The 27,044-nt window shown below is 35.7% G+C and overlaps 1 protein-coding gene across 4 annotated transcripts in view; it reads right to left on the bottom strand.

Moving 5' to 3' along the window:
* RBPJ (recombination signal binding protein for immunoglobulin kappa J region) overlaps positions 1–27,044 on the bottom strand; it is a 63,445-nt gene that overhangs the window by 8,735 nt on the left and 27,666 nt on the right. The window contains exons 1-9 of one of the 4 annotated variants that reach the window (XM_072861459.1): positions 26,775–26,829; positions 25,790–25,903; positions 21,559–21,597; positions 18,129–18,224; positions 8,355–8,520; positions 7,037–7,211; positions 5,372–5,509; positions 5,047–5,159; positions 2,703–2,843 (exon numbers count right to left, since the gene is read on the bottom strand). In XM_072861459.1, coding sequence (XP_072717560.1) covers positions 2,703–2,843; positions 5,047–5,159; positions 5,372–5,509; positions 7,037–7,211; positions 8,355–8,520; positions 18,129–18,217 — 822 coding nt within the window. In that variant the 5' untranslated portion in view covers positions 18,218–18,224; positions 21,559–21,597; positions 25,790–25,903; positions 26,775–26,829. Of the gene's footprint in view, positions 1–2,702; positions 2,844–5,046; positions 5,160–5,371; positions 5,510–7,036; positions 7,212–8,354; positions 8,521–18,128; positions 18,225–21,558; positions 21,598–22,838; positions 22,919–25,789; positions 25,904–26,774; positions 26,830–27,044 lie in introns of those variants that run through there. The other 3 variants (XM_072861461.1, XM_072861460.1, XM_072861457.1) reach the window with 3 other exon arrangements.

Genomic DNA, 27,044 nt, shown 5'->3' with positions numbered 1-27,044 from the left:
ACAACTCAGGATCCTGGAGTCACCACTGACAGTTTTCTGAAATCACCAGCTCAATGTGCAGTGGCAGCCGCAAGTGGCAACACAATGCTAGACACCATCAGAAAAAAAATATTGAGAACAAGGTATCAGGTATTATTTTGCCAGTGTAAATCCTTTGTTCAACTAATTCTGGAATACTGTGTGCAGTTCTGGTCTCCCTATCTAAGCACGCCACGGTGAAAAAAAGAGAAGGTACAGAAGGCACAACTAAAATCTCCACGGAGCTGCTGACCTTATGAGAAGAAATTGAAAAGACTGACTTTTCAATTTGGAGAGAAGAAATTAAGATGTTGATGGGTAAGGTGAATGCAGAACTGTTGCTCACTAAATCCTGCAAAACTGGAACTAGGAATCACTACAGAAACTATTAGATCATTCAAAACAAATACAGCAAATGTTTACTACACAGAGGACAGGAAACCTCTTCAGCTTTCTGCGACAGAATACTGCAGAAAAAGAGAGCATCAGCACATTCAAAAGGAATCAAACGGATGGCCAACACATCTACAAAATGATACCAAAAGACAGTCAGGGATGCAGCATTTAACAACCCTTAATACAAGAAGTGTGGATGCTGGCAGAATACAACTGCATTGGACTGCATAAAGCGACCAGGTCTGCCTGCTTCCTCTAAGCACCATGTCTATTGCTGCTGTTAGACACAGATATGGACTATGCTCTGATTCAGTAAGGCATTAATTATGTTCTTTCTGTATTCTCCAGAATACATGGACATTTTTAAAGAGAGACCTGACTGGTACTTCAGCAACTGAATTTCAAGGTTTTTGTAGGTTCATGCGGACCTGCTGACTTTTTACAGCCTCTCTGCTTTAAGCCTCTGAGGTCTTTATATTGGGCTATTTCCATTCACCCAAGAGAGACTTGTCTCCCTAAAATAAAGTTTGGGGGTTTTTTGTGGGTTTTGTTTTTTCTTTTTTTACACTGACCACAGTCTGTCCAGACTCCTACTACAGGAACTGTATTCAACAGTAAATGCTTAAGAGCAGGCAGGTGAAAGATGCTACACATGCCTGTTTCTCTGGTCTTGGTCTTCTGGTCCAAAGGAAAAAACAGATAAGATGGGATTTCTCTCCTGCCACTGGTAGAAAGAGTTTACCTTCCATAGTGATTTCACTTAGCAAAGAGTGATAACAGCCCAATGCGCAAGTTACCAGATTTTATTCAACAAGTAGAAGCAGCAGGTACCTACTCCACTAAAAGAATTCAGAAGAGTGGGTTGTCCTTTTATCTAAGCCCCACCCACGTGGAAAGTTCAGAGCTCTTATCAGATTGGGCTCCATGAGTGCTGCAGAAACTGAAGAGTGGTAGGATGTCCTGGTAGTCTCACAGGCGATTCCAGGATGTTGAACTAAGGCAGCTGTCAGAGAAGCAGGAGTTGCTTCTTCATTCAGCACTTCCCATAAAGTACTTTGAGAAAGATAAATAGCAAGGCAAATCCTGAGTTATTGCAATTCCCATTTCATAGCCTTCTCTTCTTCTTGACGAAGGTCCATTCTCCTTTACAAGAAAGTATGTTGATAGATATCCCTCTGCTATGTGCTGTGGGTAGAACCAATAGATCCGGTCCCTTCTGAGCCACAAGTCATGAACATGTTTCCTGAAATATGAACAAAGCTTCTCATATTCTCTTTCCATTGTCCCAATTCAGGACAGAAGTCAACTGAGCCTTTACCAATCCTTCTTGTCCTCTCTTCTTAAATTAAGGGAAATCTTTAAAAAGTTAACTTTCCCCTTTCCTACCTCTACCTTTCTTACCCAAGAAGCTACAGCTGTTCTCTTAAGGAGGTCCTGAGTCTTTCCTGAGTGTGGCCATCTTCCTGGAGCGCAGCATTATCTCTCAACACCCTTTGCTATTTGAGCTGTCCTGGATGTTTAAAGAAAATTGCAATACTTAAGTAGGCCTGAACTTGGTCACAGTCTTGTTACTCTGATGGGAATTACCATGCTGAAAGTCTGCTAAAAGCATGCTAACATACACAAGACTAAACCCACAACTTGTTAGCATATTGTATAAGCTGTCAGAACAATTGTACACTGTGGTTTTGGGGGTTTTTTACAGCTCTCCCTAGGGGTTCATTCCTTTTACAGTAACTTGCTAGGGATATTTTTCTCCACCTGCTGGAGAAACAAATACTTGAAGACTGAGACAGCTACATTCTTTACAGAAAAATCAAATTTCTGTGGCTTTACAATTTACTGTGGTCAACTGCCTACGTTTGCACTCTTAGCCAAGAGCAAGACAATGCAACTCTGCTAAGTTCACCATGAAACAAGGCTATCATGAACTGTATCACTTCCTGTTTGCTGCAATCTAGAAATGGACACACAAGTGGTGCAACTCCACTGGCATATGTCAGCACAGTAAGCCACAGTATCATGACTGCATGCACAAGTTCCTAGTGTGTTTCCATTTCTTCCATTGCAGAAAATAGAATTAATTGTCTAGACAGACATGGAAGAAGGTTATGAGGAAAGAAAAACAGATTTGGAAAGGGACATCCATCCTCTGTCTTTTCAAAACAAAATACTAGACTCACATTCAAAACCAACTGCAAAACTGGCATTCATACATATTTTGGGAATATTTGGGAAAACTTTGCAACCATGCTTCTCATCTATTGAAATAGTTTTAAACAACTCACTTGAAATTGGATTATTCTCTCCTGGGAAAGGCACAAATACATTCTCTCAGTGTCTTTAAGGTAAAATGCACATTTATGGAGCTGCGATACTGGATCATCTGCATCCAATAATGCTGTTTGTTTATCTACTTTTCGAATTATCTGTGAATGAAAATTGTACATATACATTTAGAACAATTTCTGTACTTCATTACATTGGAGATTACATACGTACTGTTAGTAAAGGAAGTGAAAGGTTTTTTTTTTTACATTTCCATGCCTCCTGTTTTAATACCAACATTAGATTTGTAATTCTCAATGCTTTTGAAACAAGAACACAACATTGAAGTGACACTCAGTACTACAGCTTCAATGTGCTGCATGTATATGTATTTTATCATTTTTGCTGTAAGAGTGGGGAAAAACTTGAAGCTTCAGCAAAATCTACTTTTGTTCCATTTCCTGGTACAAAAGAGCAGTAGGTCAAGTATGAATAGACTTCTACAGAAGCTTCCACCATTGATAGCATCGACAACATTCTGTGGCAGACTGGTTGCTGAACGAGAACAGTTGAAAATAAGGATTTACTTTAAAGGTATTGCGATGTCCTTAAGTACAGTTTTGCAAACACAACAATCATAGCGTATCTTAACAATAGTTGGTCATTAAATATTACTTAAAGACAACTGCAAAGAACAATTGGTCCTTACATCTGGCAGTTCAGTGAAAAAAATCTGCTGACAATTCAGAGCTGTTATACTAATTTATTTTTAAAAATTAAAAAAGTTATTCCCTTACAGACAGTGGAAATCTGTAGCTTGGAATTTTAACTCAACTTCTAGAAAAAAGTTTAATACTTCATTTTATGCAACATCAGCAGAAGCAGCAGCCAAAGTGCTTGAAGATTTCTAAGCCGACAATCAGAAAGCCAACCATGTCCTCTGGGATTTCTAATGATAATAAATGGCATTATTAGCAATATAAGTTTCAGGGTTAACTTGTTTCTTCAAAGTTCTTTGCATTAACCTACAAAATGTCTGCAAGTTACCTTTTAATTGCATCACCTTCAATCAATCTTGTAAGGCAGCTTGAACAAATGTTCCCAATAGCAAACAAAACAGGAACCTTTAGCCTTCTAATCTATTTCTACCTACAAATAAGGTTTCTGGAATCATAAATGATGGCGTCTCCTTTTGGCAGTAAGAAAATATTAACATGAAGCCCACAAATAAACTGAGGTCCTCTTATTGAATTTCATGGGCACTGAACCAGATCAGTAGTAACCAGGTCTGGATTTTTCTGTCAAATAATGTGATTTTTAAAAAAAAAAGATTATCTATTTAAATTATCATTTTATACCATTTACTCTGAGCAGGCTATCTTCTTTTTTAGCTAAGTTTGATATTGGGAGAGAATTTCTCATTACAGTCCTAGTAAAATTAAGTCTGGGAAGTGGAACAAAAACCTGCCTGCAGAGAAGGCTGGTTTTACATTGGCACACTCTAAAAATTGCTGCTAGTTAAAACTGGAATTAGCAAAACTTTGTATGAAGTTCATAATGGGCTGACAAACCACAATTTCACAGATCATCTCATATGAAGCATTATTTATTATCAGTCACAAAATTCCACTTAGGCTGGCGTAAAACAGCAGGAAAAAACCCTGTAATTATACTTAAATGTATTTATAAAAACCATTAGTGTGTATCCAGCAATAAAGTAATTTTTTTGGTTCACAAACCTTAACTGGTTATATTCAATTTTGTACCTGTGACAAAGACAAGGGCTGAAATTGTCTCTTTCTAGAAAAAAGTTATTCCAAAGGTATTTCCAATGTTCCATATTTAAAACAGAAAGTATTCATAAACGTCCAAAATACTTTTGCAAGCTGATATTAGTATAATTACGTATCCTTAGAAGTACACAGAAGTGCTTTTAGATTCAAATCAGTAGAGCATTTTTAAAGCTGTGTGAACTCAACAAATAGAATAGTCCTACTGGCTGCAAAGACTTTACTCATCTATTCAATATCAATATTTTGAGTATTTTGCTACACTGGGACCTACGTTACTGTTTTTAAAATAGACATTTTCTTAAGGACAGCTTGCAGATTAACCTACTGTGGCAGGTTTGAATTCTGAAAAATTCCCTATGCTTATTTTACAAGCTCTTCTTTGCTTACAGAATTAATCTGCAGATATAAAAATAGGTTTTTATTAAAATGAATGCCATTTTCCACATAAAACATGTATTACGAAAAGGAAACATACAAAGACAAAAATTGTAAACAATGCAAACCCAACTATGTAATTACACTAAGTAGCCATGTACAAATTAATTACAGCATTGGAGAAATTAAACTGTACCAGTCTTGGGAGTGCCATGCCAGTAACTGAGCATACAAGTTTGACAGTCTGCCCATAATGAATGTAGCCGTCTCTCACTGTGAATTCTTCTCCTTCCGATTCATCATCATCCACTGCATGAAACAGGAATTTTCACATTATTTGTTTTAATTACTGTTTTCCTCAATAGGAGGAACATTTAACATCACAATATTACATCAAATATACACTCGGTAACAAAACAAATCTGCACACGGGCAATTAATGTGGAGGAAAAAATGCAGGACTTTTTTTGTGGGGATGAAGGGAGGGAGGTGAAAAAATATATTGCTTCATTTTTACTTACAGAGGTGAATGTAAAACGCTCCCCACTGTTGTGAACTGGCATGGAAATTACCACCTTCTACGTGCAAATATCTGGTGCTAACTGTTTGGGATCGAAGTCTATTAAATAGTGCCACTTTTGTCCCTGACGCAATACATACTGCAAGGAACACAGACAGACTTGAGATTATAAAATTACTTCATTATTACATAGAAAAGTAACGAAAAGTCAGAAATACAGTAAAATAAACCGATGAATATTGGAAATCAAGAAATAATTCTCAACTACTGGTTAATTTAGAAAATATTTATATTTGTGACAGACCAAAAATAATCACAAAATTACAAGTGGGATAACATACATAGTGGCTGTTCTCCAAAGGCATGCTAGTTCACAGAATTTTGCCACTTAGCCAAATGGGCCAGTGTTTGCCAGCTGAAAACTCTTTCTGTTCATAGTTCTCCAACAACTGATTATTTGAGCAGACGCTCTAGCTTGCCCTTGTGAAGTACTCAGACAACTTTCAGTGATCACTTGAAGTATATTTGAAGTATAAAGAAAAATTATTCTTACAAATCACAATCAATTGAAAGGAAGACAGACATAACTATGTAAAATTGTAACCATGCAACTTGAAATTTTCTCAGATCTGAACTTACTTATCATTCAAGAGAGAGAAATGCTAAGTCTGCTCCCCTAACCAAAATCAGCAACTAGCATTTTGCCATCAAAACGGGCACGTTTCTTCTACTTGGTTCATATTTACTATCGAAGAATGCTTGGTTCATATTCACTGTCCATCAAAACTATCTGTCTGAATACAAAGTCAGCAGTGCATACTCTGAGCCCACGGGTGTGAACTGCACAGCAACAGATTGCCTTTAGTCATGTGGCAAGCTAGCGGCCCCGAGATCCACATTCCATAGGTGAATGGGTTCCAGCCCAACACAGATGGAAGAGCCTTTTAAAGCACTAGTGAAGAGAGAAAAACAAACAAACAAAAAAAGGGTATCTCTTGAGGTGCTCCAGTGGTATGCAGGCAAAAACTTTGGAGGAAAAGCAAAAATGCTCCCAATTATACATTAGCACCAGAGATATCTTTAGTTGAAAAACACGGTAAGCAAATAAATCTGGGTGAAATACCACCATACAGATTTCTTAACAAATTATTTAAAAGGAACCATGCAAAAGATATTAAAAACAAAAACAACATGAAAATGGCATGAGACAGTAAGAAGGTGGCTGTGATGTGATGAAGTGCAGTTTGGATAAGATGATGCTACTTCATTTATCACAATCTGAAAGCTATCTCTTTGATACTGATCAAAACATCCTAAGCACCAGGTCATGGCAGCTTAAGAGATCCAACAGCTTAGAAAGCTGAGGTAGGGCATTCTTCATGCATTTGTCTACAAGGATTCACTCCTTGGAATGAAGTTTTTTTGGTGGACCTTTTATATTTACTAAATAATTAACTGTGACTGCATAAAACTTAACAGTGTAACCTACCTATATTGGAATACTTTAAAATACACTGATATGTACAGTTCTGAAATACATGAGAAAAAACAGAAATTGAAAATTTAATTGTATTTACTTTGTAGTCAAACCTCAGAATACATAAGAAAAAATTAGTAGGAGGCAAAATGGATTGCTACATAAAGAGAAGAACTGTAAAATACTTACAGTCTGCATTTTTCAGTGACTGTTTCTTTTTAGAAGGTTTGGAGATGACTTTGATCCGTTTACTGAGGAACACACCGATGTCGTCACTATTGCCATAGAACATTTTTACCGATAACATGAAGTGCTTTCTCTTGTCTGAGTCTGATATGTATAAGGTTTTGGCAGTGCAATAATTCTGTAGGTGAAAACATACTGTTGCTTATTCTTTCAAGTCAACCCAGTTCAAGAAACAATGTATATTTAATTATGAACAAAATAAGAAAACTGATGCAATAGTTTCTGAAACAGATCAGAAACTGCTTTCTCCATCTCTTCCATATGTATATCATTTATGACTACTGTTTAGCTTTGTGAAGTTTACCACCCAGCTTCAGTACTTTAGCATCTTTCTAAAGACCCTTACCAGGACTGGAAAACAGATGATTAGAGACTATAGCTGTGTCAAAGCCATCTGTTAGTGGTTAAGAGCACTACTAAAAATTACATTTGAGTAGAGCTATAAAGGCAGTACACTGGGCAGGCACAAGAGGCTGCCTGTGCAGGAAATGTTTTGAGCCAAATTTTTCTTGAAAGGATGGAAGATGATTTGAAAGGGTTTTGAAACACTAGAAAGTTACTTTTGGCTAAGTGTTTATGCTAGGTGAAAACAGGAGCTTAAAAAGAAAAAAAAAATCAAAAAGAACTTTTTTCCAATTCAGCAACATATGAAGCATTTCTAAGTAGATTGTGCTGGAAGTACTAGGTAGCTATAAAATACTGCTTAATAAAACAAGCAGCTAAAATGAGCACTCATGTGCTGCCAGTTCTATTCCAACTGTTTAAGTCACCACAAATATCTTAAAAAAATCTTGTAGCAATTTATATCACTGTAAAAAAATAATCTACTAAATTTATTAAGATGCTATTTTAATTGTATTTTTATGCAAAGGGACTTAAAGACCACTTCTAGCAGCAGATGTTGTTCAGATACTTCCTTGATGAGATTATCCATTCATGCAAGACAAGGAGAGGGACACAGAGTTTGGGCCAGAAATCTTACTTCAGTTAACCAGTGATGCCTACCAAATAACCTAACAGCTTACTGACTCTGAACCAACAACCTACAAATGAAAGGTTAGTACCCTGCTATGATCCCCTGAACCAAATCCACCTATTCAATTGTCCTACATATTTTTGAGGGATTTTTTTAATCCATTTATGTAATATCTGCTACAGTGTAACAAAAGTTATCAAAAATAAGCAAGGGTATTCCTTGAAATATGCACCATGTAGCTATAATATCCTTTGCAGTAATTTGAGTAGTTTATTACAATTCTACCTTTCCTTCCAAGTTCAGCTGCTGCATTTCTTGGTCACTGTTTCCTATTCCAATGAAGGCGCAAGGTTGTGACTCTTGCTCCGTGCAACCATCCCGTTCCATTTGCTCTTTTTTTTTCTTCCATCCACTGCCCATAAGATACACACATGGAGGAGGACAAAAGAACCTGAAAATGAAAAATGCATTGAGATTACACACAGCTTTCAAGAAAATTCTTGAGCTTTCCCAGCCCATTCACACTTTGCGTTCAAGTTTATACATGCATGCCCTTCATTTGCCTTGAAGATTTTCTAAAATGCAAATCAAAAAAAGAGAAAAGGCAAGGAAAATCAGCATTAGATGCACTGTCACTGAGTATCTTTCCAGTTCAATATATGATAGGTAACAGTCTGCATCTCTATAAAATGAAAACGCTTTCTACCCTTAGAAAGAAGAGATTCTCAAAGAAAGTAAAAAGGCCTCGAAAGTGATGACAGTGTTTTGCTTTTGTAGGTACTTAACATAATGCAGCGATTAATACACACAGACCAGTTCCACAAACTAATTTAATGGACAACTGCTGACTACAATTCCTAAACATTTAGTGTTTCGTCATTAGCAAGGAGGGAGTCTCTATTCCGTCCAAGCATAAATCTCTTTTCAGTTTTTATATGGAATAGATGATTTTACATATTCGTCAGTAACTGTAAAATATATGATCTAGTCTTTAGCAGCACTGACTGAAATCACTCTAGATGCTACTTACAGCAACATGTTCAAAATTAAATGCAGCCTTATAATACAATGTATTGGTCTTGAAGTTTCTGCAAATTGTTAAAATGCAAATCCTAATCACTTTTGATTTTAGTTTAGTCAACAGCTGCAGTGTTTTTAATCATAATTTAGTTAAAATAAAAGTTAAAAAAGCAGAATGAGTACATCCCATTGTGAGGTAGCTAAAGAAGCATGATGGGAGAGGATACCCAAGTTTTTAATTATTCTATTTATTTCAAATTGGAGAGTAGTACTTTACTTGGCACTTCTAAAATCCAAAGACAACTCCTACCTTATACAGGTAGGTAGGATTTTTTTTTTTTTTTTTTTAATTTGGCTTTGGACAACTGAATGGATTATTTCTATTAAGCACCACATAAACCTCAATTAGTGGAAGTCAGCTTTAGTATGAAAATCAAGTCTAATACACTTCTTTAACTCACCTATTCAGCAAAATTAACATTATTTAAGATATAAAATGCTTTTCTAAGTAACAGAATTCTTAATAGATGAAACCGAAGTCCTGAGTTAATAACCACATAATAAAAAAATGTAAATATTAAGAATCCATATAAATAAATGCAAAGATTTGTAATCATTTCAGTTAATGCACACAATTAATGTATATTCTTTGTCAGAGAAACAAACAACTAAATTTTAAGTTTTACCGCAATTCAAAATGTCTCAGTGGTTATGATAATGAGCAAAAATTACCTCCTGCAGGCAAAAAAAATTAATTTTCTATCTTGCCAATAAATCCACAGTGAAAATTTTTCACTTAATTTCGCTCTTTTTAAACACAACAAAACCGATGATATACCAATATCCATACAGCTTAAACACCTATGAACATCTTTCAAAAGTATTGTGCTCTGGTCTGAAAAAAGACTGCCTACAAAAGAGAATTTGTAGAAAGTAGCTCACTACATGACATCAAAAGATCTGCATGTTTGAGAAGCCCATTAAATTAATTTGTGAAAATGCTCCTACAGATTGCTTTTTAAATTTAATAATTCTAAACAAATAGAAACAAATGCTGTATTTCCTCCTTTATGATAATCCATTCCAGCAAAGACTTATCATAACAATTATTTGCTCCTTTTATTGCCTTCACACTATTCTAAAGCATAGAAATTTTCATAAATATGGAATTATGAATTAACAGAAAGCCACTTGTAGAAGCAAATTATTCAAAGTTTAACAACTAACATTTTTTCATGTGCTTATTGCATCGGTTTTAACTACTTATATTTTATTCTTTGCGGTAATTATGGGTCATGTGAAGGCTCTGGAATTTTTTTTCTTCCAATTGAAAATGCAGAACACAGAGAACCAAGGCAATAGGTAGAAACTTGCCAATTTGCATAGCAGATGTTTCCTGATGAAACTGTCAACTTGAGAAACTACACAATAAACTACCTCGAAAATAAAATCTAACACTTTTGCAGTCGCAGCACAAGAGAATACTTCCACTAGCCCAGCCATGAATCATAAAGTTGAAATTTATAGTTATCTGACATTAGAATGTGTTATTGTAACTTTATTGTTGTAAGAATAGAAGTTCTGAAATTTGAAAATCACCATGAAGAGAAAGAGTAAGCAATAATAAATGTTATCAAACAGCACACACTGTGTATCCCCTTTTTGCTTGCTATTATGCCTTTTGCTTCTTATCTTCTGCTACCTGACCTTTCTTCCAGCTTTCTTCATTAAGACACTCATTGATGCAGCAGGGGTATATTTAAGAACACCATGAGTTTCTGTTACATGCCTTCCTACTACAAATTTGTTATCCCAAAACCAGGAATGCATTTCCTACTTTTTAGTTGCATTTATTTCAAACATTACATCAGGACAGATGATATGACCTAATTTCCCTCAAATGCTTCTCTAAAGGAAAAATGATCTTAAGACGACTTATGTTTGTGAGGGAGACAGTGCAACAACAATGGTCAAAATCATAATATTCATATTAAAGTACAAGGTGTACATTTACTTTCTACATGACCAATCCAATTTATATATGTCTTATATCATCCCACATCTAGATGTAAATACCATAATTGTTGTTAAAAAATCTATTCTGAGGCTCATCTACTTGTTGCTGCAACTTTTGGCATGTTTTCAGAAAACAGAAAACCAAAACAAAGCAAGAAATAACAGCTTTAGCATTACACTGAGAAAATTTCTACTGTAGACAATTGTGATCACATTTAAAAAAATATATAGATATACACAGATATATATAAATGTGGGTGGGAAGGAAGCAAGAGGATAAGAAAGTCACATTTTTATTAGACTTTTTATTAGACATTTTATTAGGCAGGGGGTCAAGCGAGGGCAATGATCACGGCCAAGGACTGTTTAGGAGGCCTACTCTACTTTGTCATCCCAGATAGAGGACCATCGTCATGTTTCCCCTATGAACAATACTTTTCAAATGGGGGTTATGAACTAACTCCAAGGTTAGGAAATGAAATTTTGGGGGGAGGAAACTTCAAGTAACGGATGTATTTATTCAAGAGTTGATCTTCTGGAAACAAACTCAGATTGCCAGAAAAAAGCACACCACATATCTAGGCAGCTTCTGAATTCTCATACTTGAATGACAATACAAAATGCTTTGAGTGTTTATGGAGGTATCCCACTAATTTTCTTCTTAACAATTATAAGCTTTATTTCTAGTAAAGAAATTACACACAGACTAAAAATTACTATCAACCTTTATTAACAGAGCAATGCTTTGCAAAAAAGAAACGAAACCCCTTGTATTCCAAGTAGGTATAACACCATAAAGCAAACATCACACCTTTACCTTTCTTCCTCATGTACTCTTTTGTATTTATCTTACTGGTCAGAACACAAGAAAAAAATCCCAAACTTTTTTCATATCCTTTTTAATTTCAGCTTTATTCTAAACCTTTGAGTAACTATGGCCACTAGATGGCAATGAAGACCTATACGAAACAAATTTTAACTCATTGATGAAGAGAAGACAAGCCACAACAATTAAAGCGCTCTTTTTAAATTAGAACACAGAGAAAAAGCTTGGAAAACTATGAGTTACTGAACAAGGATAGAAACTTTTGAAGCTGAGACAATTTTAAGTTTGGTTAAAACTACCAAACAAGAAGAAAGAGTCTGGACATTTATAATTGGAATGGGTTTTCTTATGTGTCGGCCTCTTACCTTTCAGATATAGCCAAGTACAGTCTAGGGGCTTTTTACTTCATATTTACGATCCTAGGAACTCATGTATAGAAGAGATGAACTATAAATTTTCTATCCAATACAGCATGAGTAATCCATGAGTATCTTCATGTTTCTAATTTTCACAGAGGATTAAAGAAAGTGTCTTTGATATGTATAAAATAACTGCTGGAAACAGGTTCTCTCATTAATAAAACATTTCCGATGTAAATAGGAATGTAAATGTTTATGTGAGAGGCTGGCTTTCAGGTAACTATAAAGAGGAAAAGAGAGAAAGTCACCTCCCCAAAATAAGTAAAGTAATTTAGGTGAAGTAATTTCCAGTACTACTGATGGGAAATAAGGTAGGACAATGTTTGGTGGAACAAATTAAAATAATCTTCCTTTGACCTTTGATTTACAGGGCCTACCCCTCTTTTTCTTTAACCACAAAACTAAAATAAGAGTGAGTAGGAGGTAAAAATTCTTCTGAAGTATTAATCTGACCTACAGTAAAAAGAAAATTATGTTGGAGGGAAAGGCAGCTGTGTCTGGTTCTTCTGAGCTTGTTCAGAATTTTCAGTACAAGTAGTAATGGTGAAAAATAACATAGGATGTAATTTCCTCACTGGATTTATAACACATTCTCTTAATACCTCTTCTCTATGCCATGAGCAGACTGGCAATTCCTTGCTGAATGAGCAGTAAACCAACACAGGACATTCTTCCGTGAGGTGAACACCTAACAACTTGATCTAAAAAACACATGATATGTGTTAGGGATCAACTTTGTGAGTTTTTTCATTACCGGAAGTGTAACAACCAGGAATGTCTTTCCTGGACAAAACTTATTCCACACTTGTTAGAGCTGCATGACGAGATGTAGATTCAGTGCTTCCTACTTGCTGATATAAAGCACAGTGACTGAACCAGGGTAACATTTTGGGCTACCAGGTCTCTGTATTTAACATGTGTATTTAACTTCATGTATTTAACATATCTCTAAAACATTTTGTTGCAGACTCCTAGTTTCTCAGAAGAGGCTCTTGGTGAAGCTCCTCCTATGCACCTTCCAAGAATTTGTGATCAGTGTAATTAAAACAATGGGCAGTTTTAAATGAAGCTGACATTGGGACTGATATTAGCCAGGAAAGGTCAGAGGATCAATCTCCAAAAAGTAAAGGGCATCCCTATAGTGCCTTCTTACACTATAATTTCATGGGCCGCCCAAGTGAGGAAAGACCATAGTATTACCAACCTCATGTTAGACTCCAGGCTCAGTAACTCAGTACAGCAAACAGAAGCAAGCTGTTACTCATCTGTTCTGACAGATCTGTTCCATCAGACCAACTGGAAATGGAACATTTTTCCATGGCAAGAAAACCAAGCTGAGATTTGTCTAAGGATGCTCCCCTTTATTCCAAATGACTTGAAGGGAAGAACAACATAATTTCTAGTGGTTTCTGAGTCTTGACTGCAACAACAGAAAGTGGAATAGGTTGAGTCTTTGGCACCACCTGGAATATTGTTTTAAATCAGACAATCACTGAAGGAGGGAACAATATTCCTTCAGTCAATTCACTCCAATAAATACAGAGAAAATACGGTACTTCAGGTAGAGAAGATACCCTAATTGAACTTGCCAGGAAGCAAGGGGTATAAAGTAAAATAAAATCAGCTCATGTCATTGCTGCCTAGTTCCGATGCACTCAATGCCCTTTTCAAACCACAGGATTCTGTTCAGAAAGGTTTGCTTTTTCAAACCATCCAGGTCATCCCTGTGTTCATCTTACAGAAGTCTTGGCCTTCAGGAGGCTTTAGAGGTGTCTACCAGCTGGCTTTCTTCATGTTTAGGGTGACATTAGCAGGGAAGTTTTTCCTTTGTACCTGGTGTTCAATTCTGAGTTGGTCAAGGCAGGAGGTGTGTTTGTCAATTACCTGCATTGTTCTGAGCATGAAACCACTCAGCAGTCTTCTTTCCTTCTTAGGAGCTGGAAGAACTAACAACATCCACTAAAGAATTCAATACAACAACAAACAAATGAAAAATCATTAGGTGCTAGAGTGCTAAGGATGAAGCAGTGGAGCCATGGGGTAAGCTTTTTCCAGGGAAAAGGCTATGCTGTCAATAACAAGAGCATTAACCAGAGGGCAGGCACACTCAGTTTGGTGAAGGGAAGTATTTGAGCAGAAATTACAGGAGCTCCTTCACTAACAGCCGTAAAACAAGACACAGCTAGACCATTCTCAGGCTAATCAGTAGTGATAATGTTTAAACTCAGAACAGCATGTAATCCACAAACACCAATCGGGCTCACAGTCTTTGATGAACTGTCTTGGAATCCAAAACACTTCAGTCCTTTAAACTGTTAAATGTTCACACCGTTCAGACTCTGAAGAGAGAAGTCTCAGTGAATGGTAAATATGGAAAAAATACAAGAAGCACAAGCCAAACACCCACGCTCATCAGGACTAAACATCACCTGAGTCTCTATCAGCTGAATGCCTTTGAAAGATAACAGCCATCCAAAAGGAAACATTAGGCAAAAAGTCTTAAATTCAACTAACATTCATCCCTGAGCTTCTTACCCTCTAGCTTTTTTGTTAAACTAAACAGCATCAACTTTGGGAAGAGCAGGGCTAATAAGAAGAGTCCACTTAAAAAAGAAAGAAGCCTTCTTTCATTACTGTTATTTAGGGACAAGTATCAAGAACACTCTCAAATTAACCCAGAAAGTCTCCATCCACGTGGCAACAACCTGGAATTGTGTTTCTGTGAGGCCTATTTAAAGCAGACCACACTACGTGAGATCTGCGCTGTCTACAGTGAGTTTTCAACAGAGTATTTCGCCATCTACTAAGCCTCATCAAAACACTGAAAGGTAGTTATTGTGCTAACCTTTTAATTGTGCCATGCAAAGTTTATTAATGACAAATATTTTCCATGACCTCACAGCAAACAAGGTTTAAAGACTGGAACAAAAGGTGGAAGTTTGTTTAGGGGTTTTTCTAGGTTCTATATTCACTTGAAAGACATGTCAAATTTAAGAAATAGTTCCTTTTGTAACTTGAATTCTTAGTTACAAAGGTAGTGCAATTTAACTTATTCTTTATGGATCAAAAATTAACCAGATTATATCCATGCCATGATGAAGTCCTGTGGAAAACATGAGATTTTTCCATAAAAACAGTTATGAAGTAGGTTTCTGCCTATAAAGCAGATGTATGCAAAACGACTCACTTCAGAAATGGTATTTAATGTAAAAATGGTGAAAACTTGATTGACCAGTTGCATAAAGCAGCCTTAAACCTTTACTAATTTTGCTCAGTCCAGCAATACGAAGAATCAAAGGGCACGTTCTGCTATGAATAAAACAGAAGCAATTAAAAAACCTCAAAAAAAAAAGAAAAAAGAAGCAGCTAATTCATCATTCAGTTTCACTAAGTACCTTAGGGCACACATGGATCCAAGGATTTAATAACTGGCATTTTTCTTTACGCTGATAACAACAGGACATCATTACTGATGCTAACAGTCTGGGAACTAGCAGAACAGTACCAGAGACAGCCTAAATGGTGCATTAAAATGTAAGAAAAACTAAAATATTTAAACTGAAAAATGAAATCTTAGTATGTATTCCAAACTTTCATACCCATACCAGAATGGCAATCATTTCACCATCATATTATTTTATTACAAACATCCAATCATTTTCATTCCTAGTCGTCTTTCACAAAGGTCTGAAGTTCACTACACTCATTTGACATGCTTCCATTTTTGAAGAGGTGAATCTGAGATACCTTTCATGAACAAATGCAGTTGTGCTGAGACAGGCAACTGAACTGAGCCTCATAAAATCTAAAGTGGTAAAAGAATGCCTAATTCCAGTTAGCAATAGTTTCAAACAATGAGAAACCAATGACTAGTTTACCGAACATTACCAGTACTTAGGTAATGTATGTGCCACAGTGACTTTAATAGCATCAAGTGAAGTATACACGTATATTCAAGGCAACGGGAATTTATGGCAATACTATGAAATACACACAGGAGCGTTCAGAAACTGTTAGCAAATAACAATTTGAAGCTTTGCCCTGTATTCTTCAGAACACTTATGTAAGTTTTCCAAACACTAATGGAACTTCTAATAATCAAAATTACTTTATCTTTTTATTTTCTCTCTTCTTTCGATGCAATTTGTTCTCCAAATTAATGATACACAGGACAGATTTGCAAAATGTTCCTGCCCTCATGAACTCCTCTGGCCCCAGGAGAACAAACTGACTAAAGTTACAGATACACTGTTGAGAAAGTCACTTTCTTATCTGCAGGCACACCCCTCATTTTTTGGGAGTAATATGCTTAACTCATCTGCAGTGATGAGTTAACTGTGCAACTCTTGTATGACAATACGATCTGAGAAGATAAAAATCAGAGACCCCTATATTGTCATAATACATCTTTTTGCTGTTGAGTTTGCTGCAAAGGGTTAAAGTTACCATTTACTGCTAGTAAGGCCTTGCATTGCAACCCCTTTGCATTTAAGCATGGCAATGAGCAAGAGGGCTGCATAGTTATATAGCAGATACACAGCATACTTGTCTGCTTCTGTGCCCTTCTTCCTTCCTCTCTGACTTCCCATTTGATTCTCATCAAGAATTTCAGAAAGATCTAAAAAGCACTTTGACTAAACAATTCCATGGAGCTGCAGTACCTGGATACTACCCAAAAGAAAGGATTTGAGACACTAACAGAAAACATGACACATATTGAAAGACACGTACTCAGGCACAGAATACTGAAGAACAGTTGAAAATGTAGCCTGCATCTCTGTGATTCACAGAGATCAGGAAGTGCAATTTAGATTGCTATCAATGAACCAAGAACTTCGCAGGCTTAATGCTAACATTTGTGTTTTCTAACACTTTCATATATAAATACGTTAAAATCTCAAATCTCAGAAAACTGTAAAAAACATAATGATGTAGGACTTACACAACAGCGGTGAAAGAAAGGTTAAAACTTCAAAACCATAGATGTGCTGAATATGTGGTCTTTTGTGGTGAACAAATATTAATAATACAAAGTATCTGAAAACTAACCAAATACTGTGCTATTTATTTTAGTGAAATTTAAGGTAGAAAAGTATCATTTATACTTAAAGAAAATTCTCTTTCAGCACGAGAGAACTAGAAATCTGCATATGAAGGACCATCCTATTTGCTTCTACTAGTCATGCAAAAAAAAATAACGCATAAAGAAGACTACAGGAAATTCACCTGTGCCTAAAAAGCATTCATCCTCACGTCTTCCTGTAGATTCTGTTCCTTAGAAAACTACCTATTATTGTAACTTGTACTGTATTAATTTTTACAATAGAATGTTTATCATAAATATGGTTAGGATTGACCTGTCATTCCTTTTAAAGCTATTACAGATCTGATTCAGGAAAGTATCTTACCAAGGCTAACAATTTCCCTTTCCTATTAATTTGAAATTACTCAGGAAAAAACTCCTCTACAAATAGTCACCATTAATCACCTTGTTTACTCCAGATTTAAAATGGAAGGTTTAAAATTAGAGACATTTTAGTTCAATGGAAGAAAAACTTCACCCACAGATAGAGAACCTGTTGGTAGAAAGAGGCATCACTACATTGAATGCCACAGGGTTGCAGCATTTGTTACATTATTAAATGATTTACGATAACACATTTTGTTTTACATTTCTTCAGACTATAGTACAAGCTGAGGAATTCTGCAGTGTACTACACACTATAGTTTCCCTAGCTGGGAGCTGTAGAGGGAAGCCAGGAAAGAATAGACACTTACCTTTTTTCATTTCCATATGATTTCTGCGCAACTTTCGCATGGAGTATTAGCACTGTTTGATCACCTCGCTCCTTTAGGTAATTTCGCATTGCCTCCCTAAAAATGAAGACAAAATAAGCTTTGAAAGTTCTTTTGGTTTTGTTTATAACTATAATAATCCAAAGACAGTTTTAGGACACACACACACACACAAAAAAAGACGACCCACACCTGAAATTCAAAAAAGGCAACCATTAATAGGGTCAAGATTAGTTTATTTTGTTTTTAAAGACAATTACACAGCAAAAAGAAGCAACTATCTTGCATGAAGCTAGTGGTAGGGGTCTGTGGTCATTTACAATTACTACTTTTTTCCAGAAAAAAAAGATGCTTTGATGTAAAATCATACCAATGCCAATCACTACACCATGTTCAAAGCCCGATTTTATAAAGTACCATGCCACAAATCCTTGATTAGAACAGGCTTTATTAATTCAATATTGTCTCCTTAACCACTTTAGTCTCTCATGATAATGACAAATCATTCTGAAATTTTGTTTTAGCTATTAACTAAATGAATGCAATGTTTATATAAAAGTTTTCTTTTCGTTGTGAAGATACTAAGAAAAAAATTCTTCAGCTTATTCTTTCACCTAGTTTTCTAGAGAAAGCCTCTACTTCCTGCATACAATCAGCTAAAAAAAAAAATTAGATTTTCTATCGTTCATCATCACTGTAATGACGGACGTCATATAAAAGCTATAATTACCTCAAACACACCAACAGCAACTCCTTGAGAGAAGTAAGAGAAGAATACACCCTATCATTCTTCTGTATAATAAACTAACTGTTCATTAAGCAGCGTGCCAAATTCAACACCCTAAGGTTGTGTCGGAGTGCTGACAGGAACACTTTTAAGTCCCTGGAGGAGCTTTTGCAGGTTGAATGCCCACCAATGCACTCATCTTCAAAGTCATCAACCAGAGAAACAAATTATGAATTTAACAGGAAGTTATATGAAGAGATGAAACCCTACGGAAGGGGGATTTTTTGGTTTTTGGTGGGTTGGGTTTGGTTTTTGTTTTTTTTTTTTTTGTGACCTGCACCCAACTGTTGAATTCCCTTTGGGCAGATCTAGAAAACCAAATGTTACCAGTGAAAAAAGATGGAAGATAAAAAGCAGTATTTTGTTGACAAGAACTTTACTAAAAGAAATCCCCACATACAGTTTCACAGAGGAAAGTAAGTAGATTGGGGAAGGGGGGGTTTGGACAACAACAACAATCCAGCTTTGCTAATGATGTTTTGTAAATTCTTGCATTTGTCATGCCTGCATAAGACAGTGATCAGCGTGCTAGATTATCTGTGTAAATAGCAGGATATAAGAGCAAAGACTTGAATTACTGTTTTAAATTTGGACTAACTTGATCGATTTACATTTGACATTGGTAAAACTGATGTTTACCCACGAAAGCACAGATGGAAGAACTGTCTCCAAGCGCACAGACTTACTTTATTTACAACCATTGTTTAAGAATGTATTTTAAATGACAAAACATAATTCACTGTGAAATTACTGTTATACATTTCATTATGATATATATTAGCTGCATTTAAGTGGTTTAAAAACTTCTAATCTGTCAATTTGAAATAGTCTATTAAGAGTAGTCATACTAAATTAAGAACATTTGTCATATTAAAAACTTTTGACTTGACTATCATTAAAGAAAACACTCAAAACTAGCAACCCACACACAAAAACGCTAGGTGCTATCTAATATTTATTTAGCATTGTATAAGGAAGACATTCTGCCTTTTCTACTGGTCTGTTGCTACAGTGGACTTGTACAATCCAAGCTCCTAGGAGAGCTAGGAATGTTCCCCTCCAACCCCTCCCACTGATAAAGAAAACACATAACCATTGCAATTCTTACATGACATTTTTCATTATTAAATCTTAAAACTCTCCATGAAGGTAGTACTATTATAGTTTACATCTAAAAACAACTAGCACAGTATGAACATAATGTTGTTCTGCTGGAGCTTGCACAACGATGAATAGATTATTAGACAAACAGGACTGCCTTTACACAAAAAAGCAGAATAATTCTCCAACAATTGAATTAAATGCCTTTACGGGTTTACAGATGCATTTTTTAGCATCACATAAACAAATCTAGCTCTTAAAAATTTGTGTGACAGTTTTTCCGTTTCAGCATTTTTCTCTTCAGAGAAAAAAGTTAGGTTGCTTCTTTCTAGCACCTATCAGTATAGAAAAGGTTTACAAGCTACTGCTTTGAAGGATGGCTAGCAGTTCCCAGATGCTACCCTGTACTCACAGGGAAGGGTACCTGGCACATCTAGTAGCTAAAATCCTGCACATGAAATTTAGAGTCACTATAGTTAATAGATAACTTAGTTAAAAGACCTTACACTAAATAGTCATTATTTTTGTTGTTCTTTTTAAATCACAGAAGATAAATTCTATCAGTAACTTCAGGGTGATACTAGCAGGTGTTAACCGCTCAAGATAGAAAACAGTTCATTACTTAAAACTTAGTACCTTTAAATATCCCTGAAAATAGGTAGGCCAACAGGAAACAGCAATTTTTGTTCAATTACTTATAAGTCAGCATAGATCAATTTTGCATTGAAATGAAGTTTAACAATGACATAAGCTAACCTGAAGCTTATCAAGAAATGCAATGAGACAGATATCCCAACACAAAATGTAAATGCTCTTTCCCCACCCTGTGCTTTACATGAGGCATCATACTTTCATTCAAAACAGAAGTAGGCCAGAGTGACAATGGGTTTCCATGTCTTCATGCAGCACTATTACCACACAAAACTATAAAAAACTTGCACATCTTTTGTACTTAAAGCAAACAGTGGATTTTAAACTCAGTAGCTACTTACACTCAGCGCAGTTTGTGGCACAGAATAATAAATATTTGTGTAGACTGTATTACAACAGTTTGAAAAAATGGTGACTACTTAACAGCTTACTTCCCAGGCAGAGCAGGAGCAAGTCAGGCACAGTACTCCAGTCACTCTAAACACTTTTCAGGATGGATTGACTTGATGGTACTATTTAATGCTATCTCTGACTGTTTAGGTTTCACCAAAAATTGGTTAAGATCACTCCTTGACAGCACTGTGTTAATTTTGCTCTTTACCTGCTGTATGACGGCAGTAATGTAATAGCTGAATTTTGGCAGTAAAAACTGTTATTTTACATGACCTCACAAGACACTTTTACCCAAGAAAAGAAATCCAGCTCATTCCTGGTGATTTAAAACTTCTGGCTGCTGATTACATAAAATTGAAAAGCTTTGATATTTAAAATTCTAGGATTAGCAAGCCACAATTTTTTAACTTAGAAATCCTTCCGAGAATGAAAAGGATAACTTTAGAAAATTGTTAAAACCAGAATTTCTTTAATGCTTACCTGGTGAGCCGTTTCGGTTGAGGTCGCTCTCCAAATTTCCTGGAAAAAAAAAAAAAGTTGCTAATTTAAAACAAAAGTGTTTAGTCATTTTACAGTGAAATACTATCCCAATTTTACAATTTTTGAAAATGCACTGGAATTTGGTGTCTTTTCTTTGTAATTTCCTAATAGATTACTATAAAATATCAACCACCTCCTTGCAACAGCTTTTCCCACAATAACAGAGGCTTTTTTTATTTGGAACACTAGATAACTTTCTTTGCTAAAGTCACATTTACTTTTTTCTCTGAACTGCTTTTGGAAAGTTCCGATATCACAAGTATGTAAATAACCAGGAGATCTTTGCCATAGCATTGACCAGAAGTGCCAACAAAAAGCAGTTATTACTAACATACAGAAATTAACAGACTTATCTCTGAGTTGACAGACCACAGTGAATGTTTCCCATCAAGACAATTTCTCAGAAATCTGTTTTTCCTTAATGACTTCTTACAAAAAGGACAACAACGTATTTCATATGTGCCAGTACAGAATTATAAGAAAAATCTCTCTCATGGAATGTAGCTAAGCATGATCCAGAAATATCCTGATATACACTTAATGTTTTTTAGCCATGAAGTGTTTTGAGACAGCTGTATTTCTTTCAGTGCTTTAACACTGTTCTTGAGAGAGAGTACGCTCTTGACACTAGGTTAAGACTTTCCACAAAAGTCTTTATTTACATAAGACACTGAATTTACACAGGACAGAAACATTTTCATTAACAAAAACATCCTCAGATTAAACCAAAATGGTCAGGTAAAAGACCTGAAAAAAGGAAGGCTGTACCCAGCAATGTACATCTGCTCAACCCTGCTCAACCTGGTAAGGAAGTATAACCACAAGCTAAAATGAGGACAAAGGCGGGGGGGGGGGGGGAAAGGCAGGCTTAGCTTAACACCTTTCTATCTAAAAATAAACTGAGGCATAAGACACTGTGCTTCTGCTGCCAGTGTTCATAAATATCTCTCTGACTTACCAAAGTCTCTGATAAGTGGGCATATCTTTCCCTTTATGCTTCTTGGATAGTGAAAAAAACCCCTAATATTGCCCTACAACAGTGTTGGAGGCTCCCTAGGACAAGAAGAACTTGATCATTAAATGATGTGAAAGAAATTCCCCTGTCCATGCAGTGGCTCTGTTTTAAACTCTACAGCTACTGGTGGTGGAATGATTTGAAACATTCCAATTTCACTTGAGTAATTCTAGAAATGTACAAAGTAAAAATACATAGCTCTTGCCATTTATATAGTTGAGAAGAACAGCACTCTCCTGAAAAGACAGTGACAAGAACATTCAGCAGATTTTGAAGTTATTTTTCAAGACTGGAGAAATTAGACTTCTAATGTACTGGTAGTCCACTTGACGTAGAGGAACTGAATAAACAAGATGAAGCCAAATTATTTTTTTCAGTTTAAACAATGAAATTAAAATTTATTTTTCCAACCAGACATAAGTTCCTTTCACATTTTACTTTGTTGTTGTTAGTATACTGTTCACTTGTTTGCCTTTATTTTAACTTTAAATGAAGCAATGAAACTAAGATTCTTGCTGCAAGGTTTGTTTTTATGTATATTAAATTTCGAGGTCTACTGGACACATACGTCATTTGTATTTTTCTCTGTGGTATGTATCACTGCATTGTCCTATTTGTAATGCAGAAAGGTAACTAGAAAACCCAAACAGCTTTGCAGTTTGGCAGCAGGAAAGTTATATCCCAAAGCCTTTCTGCTTCTACCACTTATCTTTTCAGGATCTGCTCAGCTTCACCTCCTGGGCATGCACACCCTGTGCCTCCGATTTTCCCTGGGTAACAGTGTGAATAGGTGTGCATATCCCCCTCACCCCCAGGACTATCTATGTAGTTACTGTTCTCCCCGAAGACCTAGGATCATTTTATCTGGCAGAAGATTCACCTGTCTCTGACTCACTGACTAGACAACAAATTACCTTTAAGCAATACTCTATACAGACAAACAACATCCCTATAGATTAGCTCCCTGATTTTGAGTAGAACTACAGTCTTTGTTTCAATCCCTCTGCACATTTTAATTCACCATGAAGAAAATTAAGAGGTGCCTATTTTGGAGCAAAGGAGGCATTACACACACCACACTTGCTTGTACTGTGGCCAACAGATCCAATCCGAGGACACTAGTACATCAGAAACTGCATTAACACAAAAAAACCTCCCAAACAAAATCTTACACTCCCCTAAGGCAACATCTACCCATGCAGAACTTGAGCACAGCAGTTACATTCCCCTTGCACGTTCGCTTATTAATGCCTAAAAGGAGCTTTATTAATAAGGCATCTACACAAACAGTTGCAATTACTTAAAGAAATAAACCCTATATTATTCTTTACTTTTTTAAGGAAAAAGTACCAAAATCCCCATTCTTCAGAGGCAGAGCTAAAGCACTGAGTCATTCTGGAGATGCACAGGGTAAGGTCTGATCATCTGATGCTCAATGCAGTACCTTTATAAATCACATGCCAGCTTTCCCTAGCCTCCTCCATCCAAAATAAAGTTAATTATGTCACTGTAATCAACTTGTGAACACATATAAATGCTACCCTTAGCAACACGAACCTTCCAAAGAGATGATCTCTAAATTTGGTAGAACTTTTATTATTCTTTCAATATACATTAGAGGGAAAGGTAGAATAAGAAGAAATTACATATTCATATTTACTTAAAGTCCAATTTTTTACTGTCTCTAAATTAAGTTCAGCTACTTTTTCCTCAATAATGTCATCTTGATAGATGCCTGATGGTTATGTACCCTAGCCTTGGTGTCAATGAACAGCACTTTCCTATACCACCTCAAAATAATTTCAAAGATCCCATAAATGTTCTTCAGAACTAAGAACTCTAAGACTTGACCTATAAACCACTTAAATTAATAGACATTTTCACAGGGATAACTGTATTTTAGGAAAAATTAATGTGACTTGTACAGGAATACTATAAATCAAATTATTTAAATAAGTGACCAATATGTACATCAATAAGCAATGTACATTGCATTCTTACACATCCAGTAAAAAACCTCCCTAGCGCAATAGCAATAGTCAAAGAAGTTAGATTTCAAGAATGATTAAGAATGGTATAGGAAACCCAAACATTAACATGTCATAGCATTATTCTGTCACACCCCCACAATTCGGAAAACTGCCTGAACTTCACTGAAAACCTAGTGGAAAAAAGTTATCTAATAAAAGATACTACAAAAGTCAATATGGATGATCAATAGTTTTAATACGCAATTGGATAAAACTCTTTAGCCTTTAGTGAAAGTGAGAGCACGATAGAAAAGTGACAAACGGAGGCAAAGACCTAAGAGACTAATGAAAGATACACAAAATGTGAAAAGGAGATGGTTATTCTCCATCTCTCACAAACACAGGAATTAGGAAATATATCTAATATCAAAAAATTTCATTTCAGAATAAAAAATTTTTTCCTTGCTCTACAAACACTGTTATAACTAAGTTGTGAAACATATTGCTAGAGGATATTTTGGAGGCTGAAAGCACAAATGGACTCTAAAGATTAAACAAAGTCTGGTACAGAACTCCATTAGCTTCTATTAAGTATGACCTATTTTTTATAGCCTTGTTCTCAGGAAAACCTAAACCGTGTTCTACCAGCAGCAAAGAAGTTACCAGGAGGGAAAAAAAACAGTCTACATTTACCCTGTCTTTCATATTTTCCTTGATCGTCCATTACTGATGACTAGCAGGCACAGTCAGTATGTATACTCCTATGAACCTGATCTATTCCACAGCAGCGGGTGCATTCAAGATGCCAGATTTTCAGTCACATTGAAAAACTCAAGATACACAAACAAGACACGAAAGTTAAAAAAAAAAAAGTATCACATGTATTTCATTTAATGGTTCATCTGGTTTACTCTTTCCATGTGTTTGCAACTTGATGTAAGTACCTGTATTGACAACACAACCTGAAGTACAAAAACTATCAGTAGCTACCACTTAGAAAAAAAGACTAAGAGGCTTTTTAGTTTTTCTGATGTTAAGACAGCCCATCTGAAAGTGCAAGAAACACATCTTCTATGGTTTTGTACTAAATGACAGACATTGTACAAGCTATGATTGCTGTTATTTCAAACTTTCATATTTGACTGGCATGTTGAAAAATGAGGCAGTTCAGACACTTCAAGGTTACCTGTCAGAGATGACAGAGACTGCGGTATTTTTCTTGAGCAGGTTTTCCCTGGATTTCACTGTTTTGGAATTTCTTCTTATATTCACTATTTCTATTCCTCCTCTTTGTTTACATCTTGAAAATATGCAGAATGATGGATAATAAAAATATACAGGAGAAGAAACTAAAAATGTATCATAGTTCTATTCCTATAGTGCTTATAAAATAAGCTAAATATAATTAGGATTTCAAATTATATATAAGTTATATATCATTATATCTGAATGGTCACTAAGTTCCCTTACTTTCCTGTTTTTGTTATTCTACTATCCAAGACCAAGCAGTGTTTCAGGTGTACTGTATTGGAATTCTGGACATACAGTCAAGTTGCCATTTCAATCCACAAAACTAATTAAGTGCAAACTGTATTTTATTAGTATTTCCCTAACACACTGCACTGCAAACATCAGCATGAGCATTAGTCACACCATAATCACTTGCTGTTGCAGCAAGTTACACTTGTTCTAATCATTCTTTTCCCAGTCCTGTATTTTCTCCAACCACTAGTTTCTGTTCTGTTATTTCACATATTTTATTTGTCTTCTGATGCTTTGCATAAATTAATTTCACTTCCACATTTTGCACTGTAGGAATAACTTTTTTCCCACATCATGTCCCAAATCATTCTTCTTTTCAAGTCCATGCATTCAGCAAGTCCCAGTTTGCCATTCAAACTTTTATTCAAACTTCTTTTCCCCATTCACAGAATGGGAAGTGAACTTACTCTTTTTCTTTTTACCTCTTTACTACCCCTTCAAGTAACTATGGAAATGAACAAGTGCACTAACATCAATCTTACAAGTACACTAACTAGTTTTGCTCAAAGTTTTAATATTCTCAGGTTAGGTAAAAACATGACACAACATACAGGATAAGTTTCAAATGTTTTCAGAAAATAGCAGAATGCCAAATCTTATTTGGAAATCCTAGCTGGTACAATACGTACTATACTATAGTTTTCCAAGGCTGCAGGAGTATGAATTTCCACTGTTTCCAGCACCTACAATGGAGCACAAAGACAAAGAAAATCTACCAGTTATTATAAGACTCTACTAAAAGTACCAAACTTTTTTTCTGTTATACAGTCTTACTTTCTGGAGATAAACTTAACTGTTTTGGTTGAATTTTTTTTTTCAATGTTTCTATGTGTCAAGTCAACTTTGGAAGGAAAATTAAATAAATTAGAATCAACCAAGACAGTCCTGCCCTTACAAGA

Source organism: Ciconia boyciana, chromosome 5, assembly GCF_034638445.1.
Source record: "Ciconia boyciana chromosome 5, ASM3463844v1, whole genome shotgun sequence".
In the NCBI taxonomy this organism is placed as follows: Eukaryota; Metazoa; Chordata; class Aves; order Ciconiiformes; family Ciconiidae; genus Ciconia; species Ciconia boyciana.
This window is presented reverse-complemented; position numbering and strand designations above follow the sequence as displayed.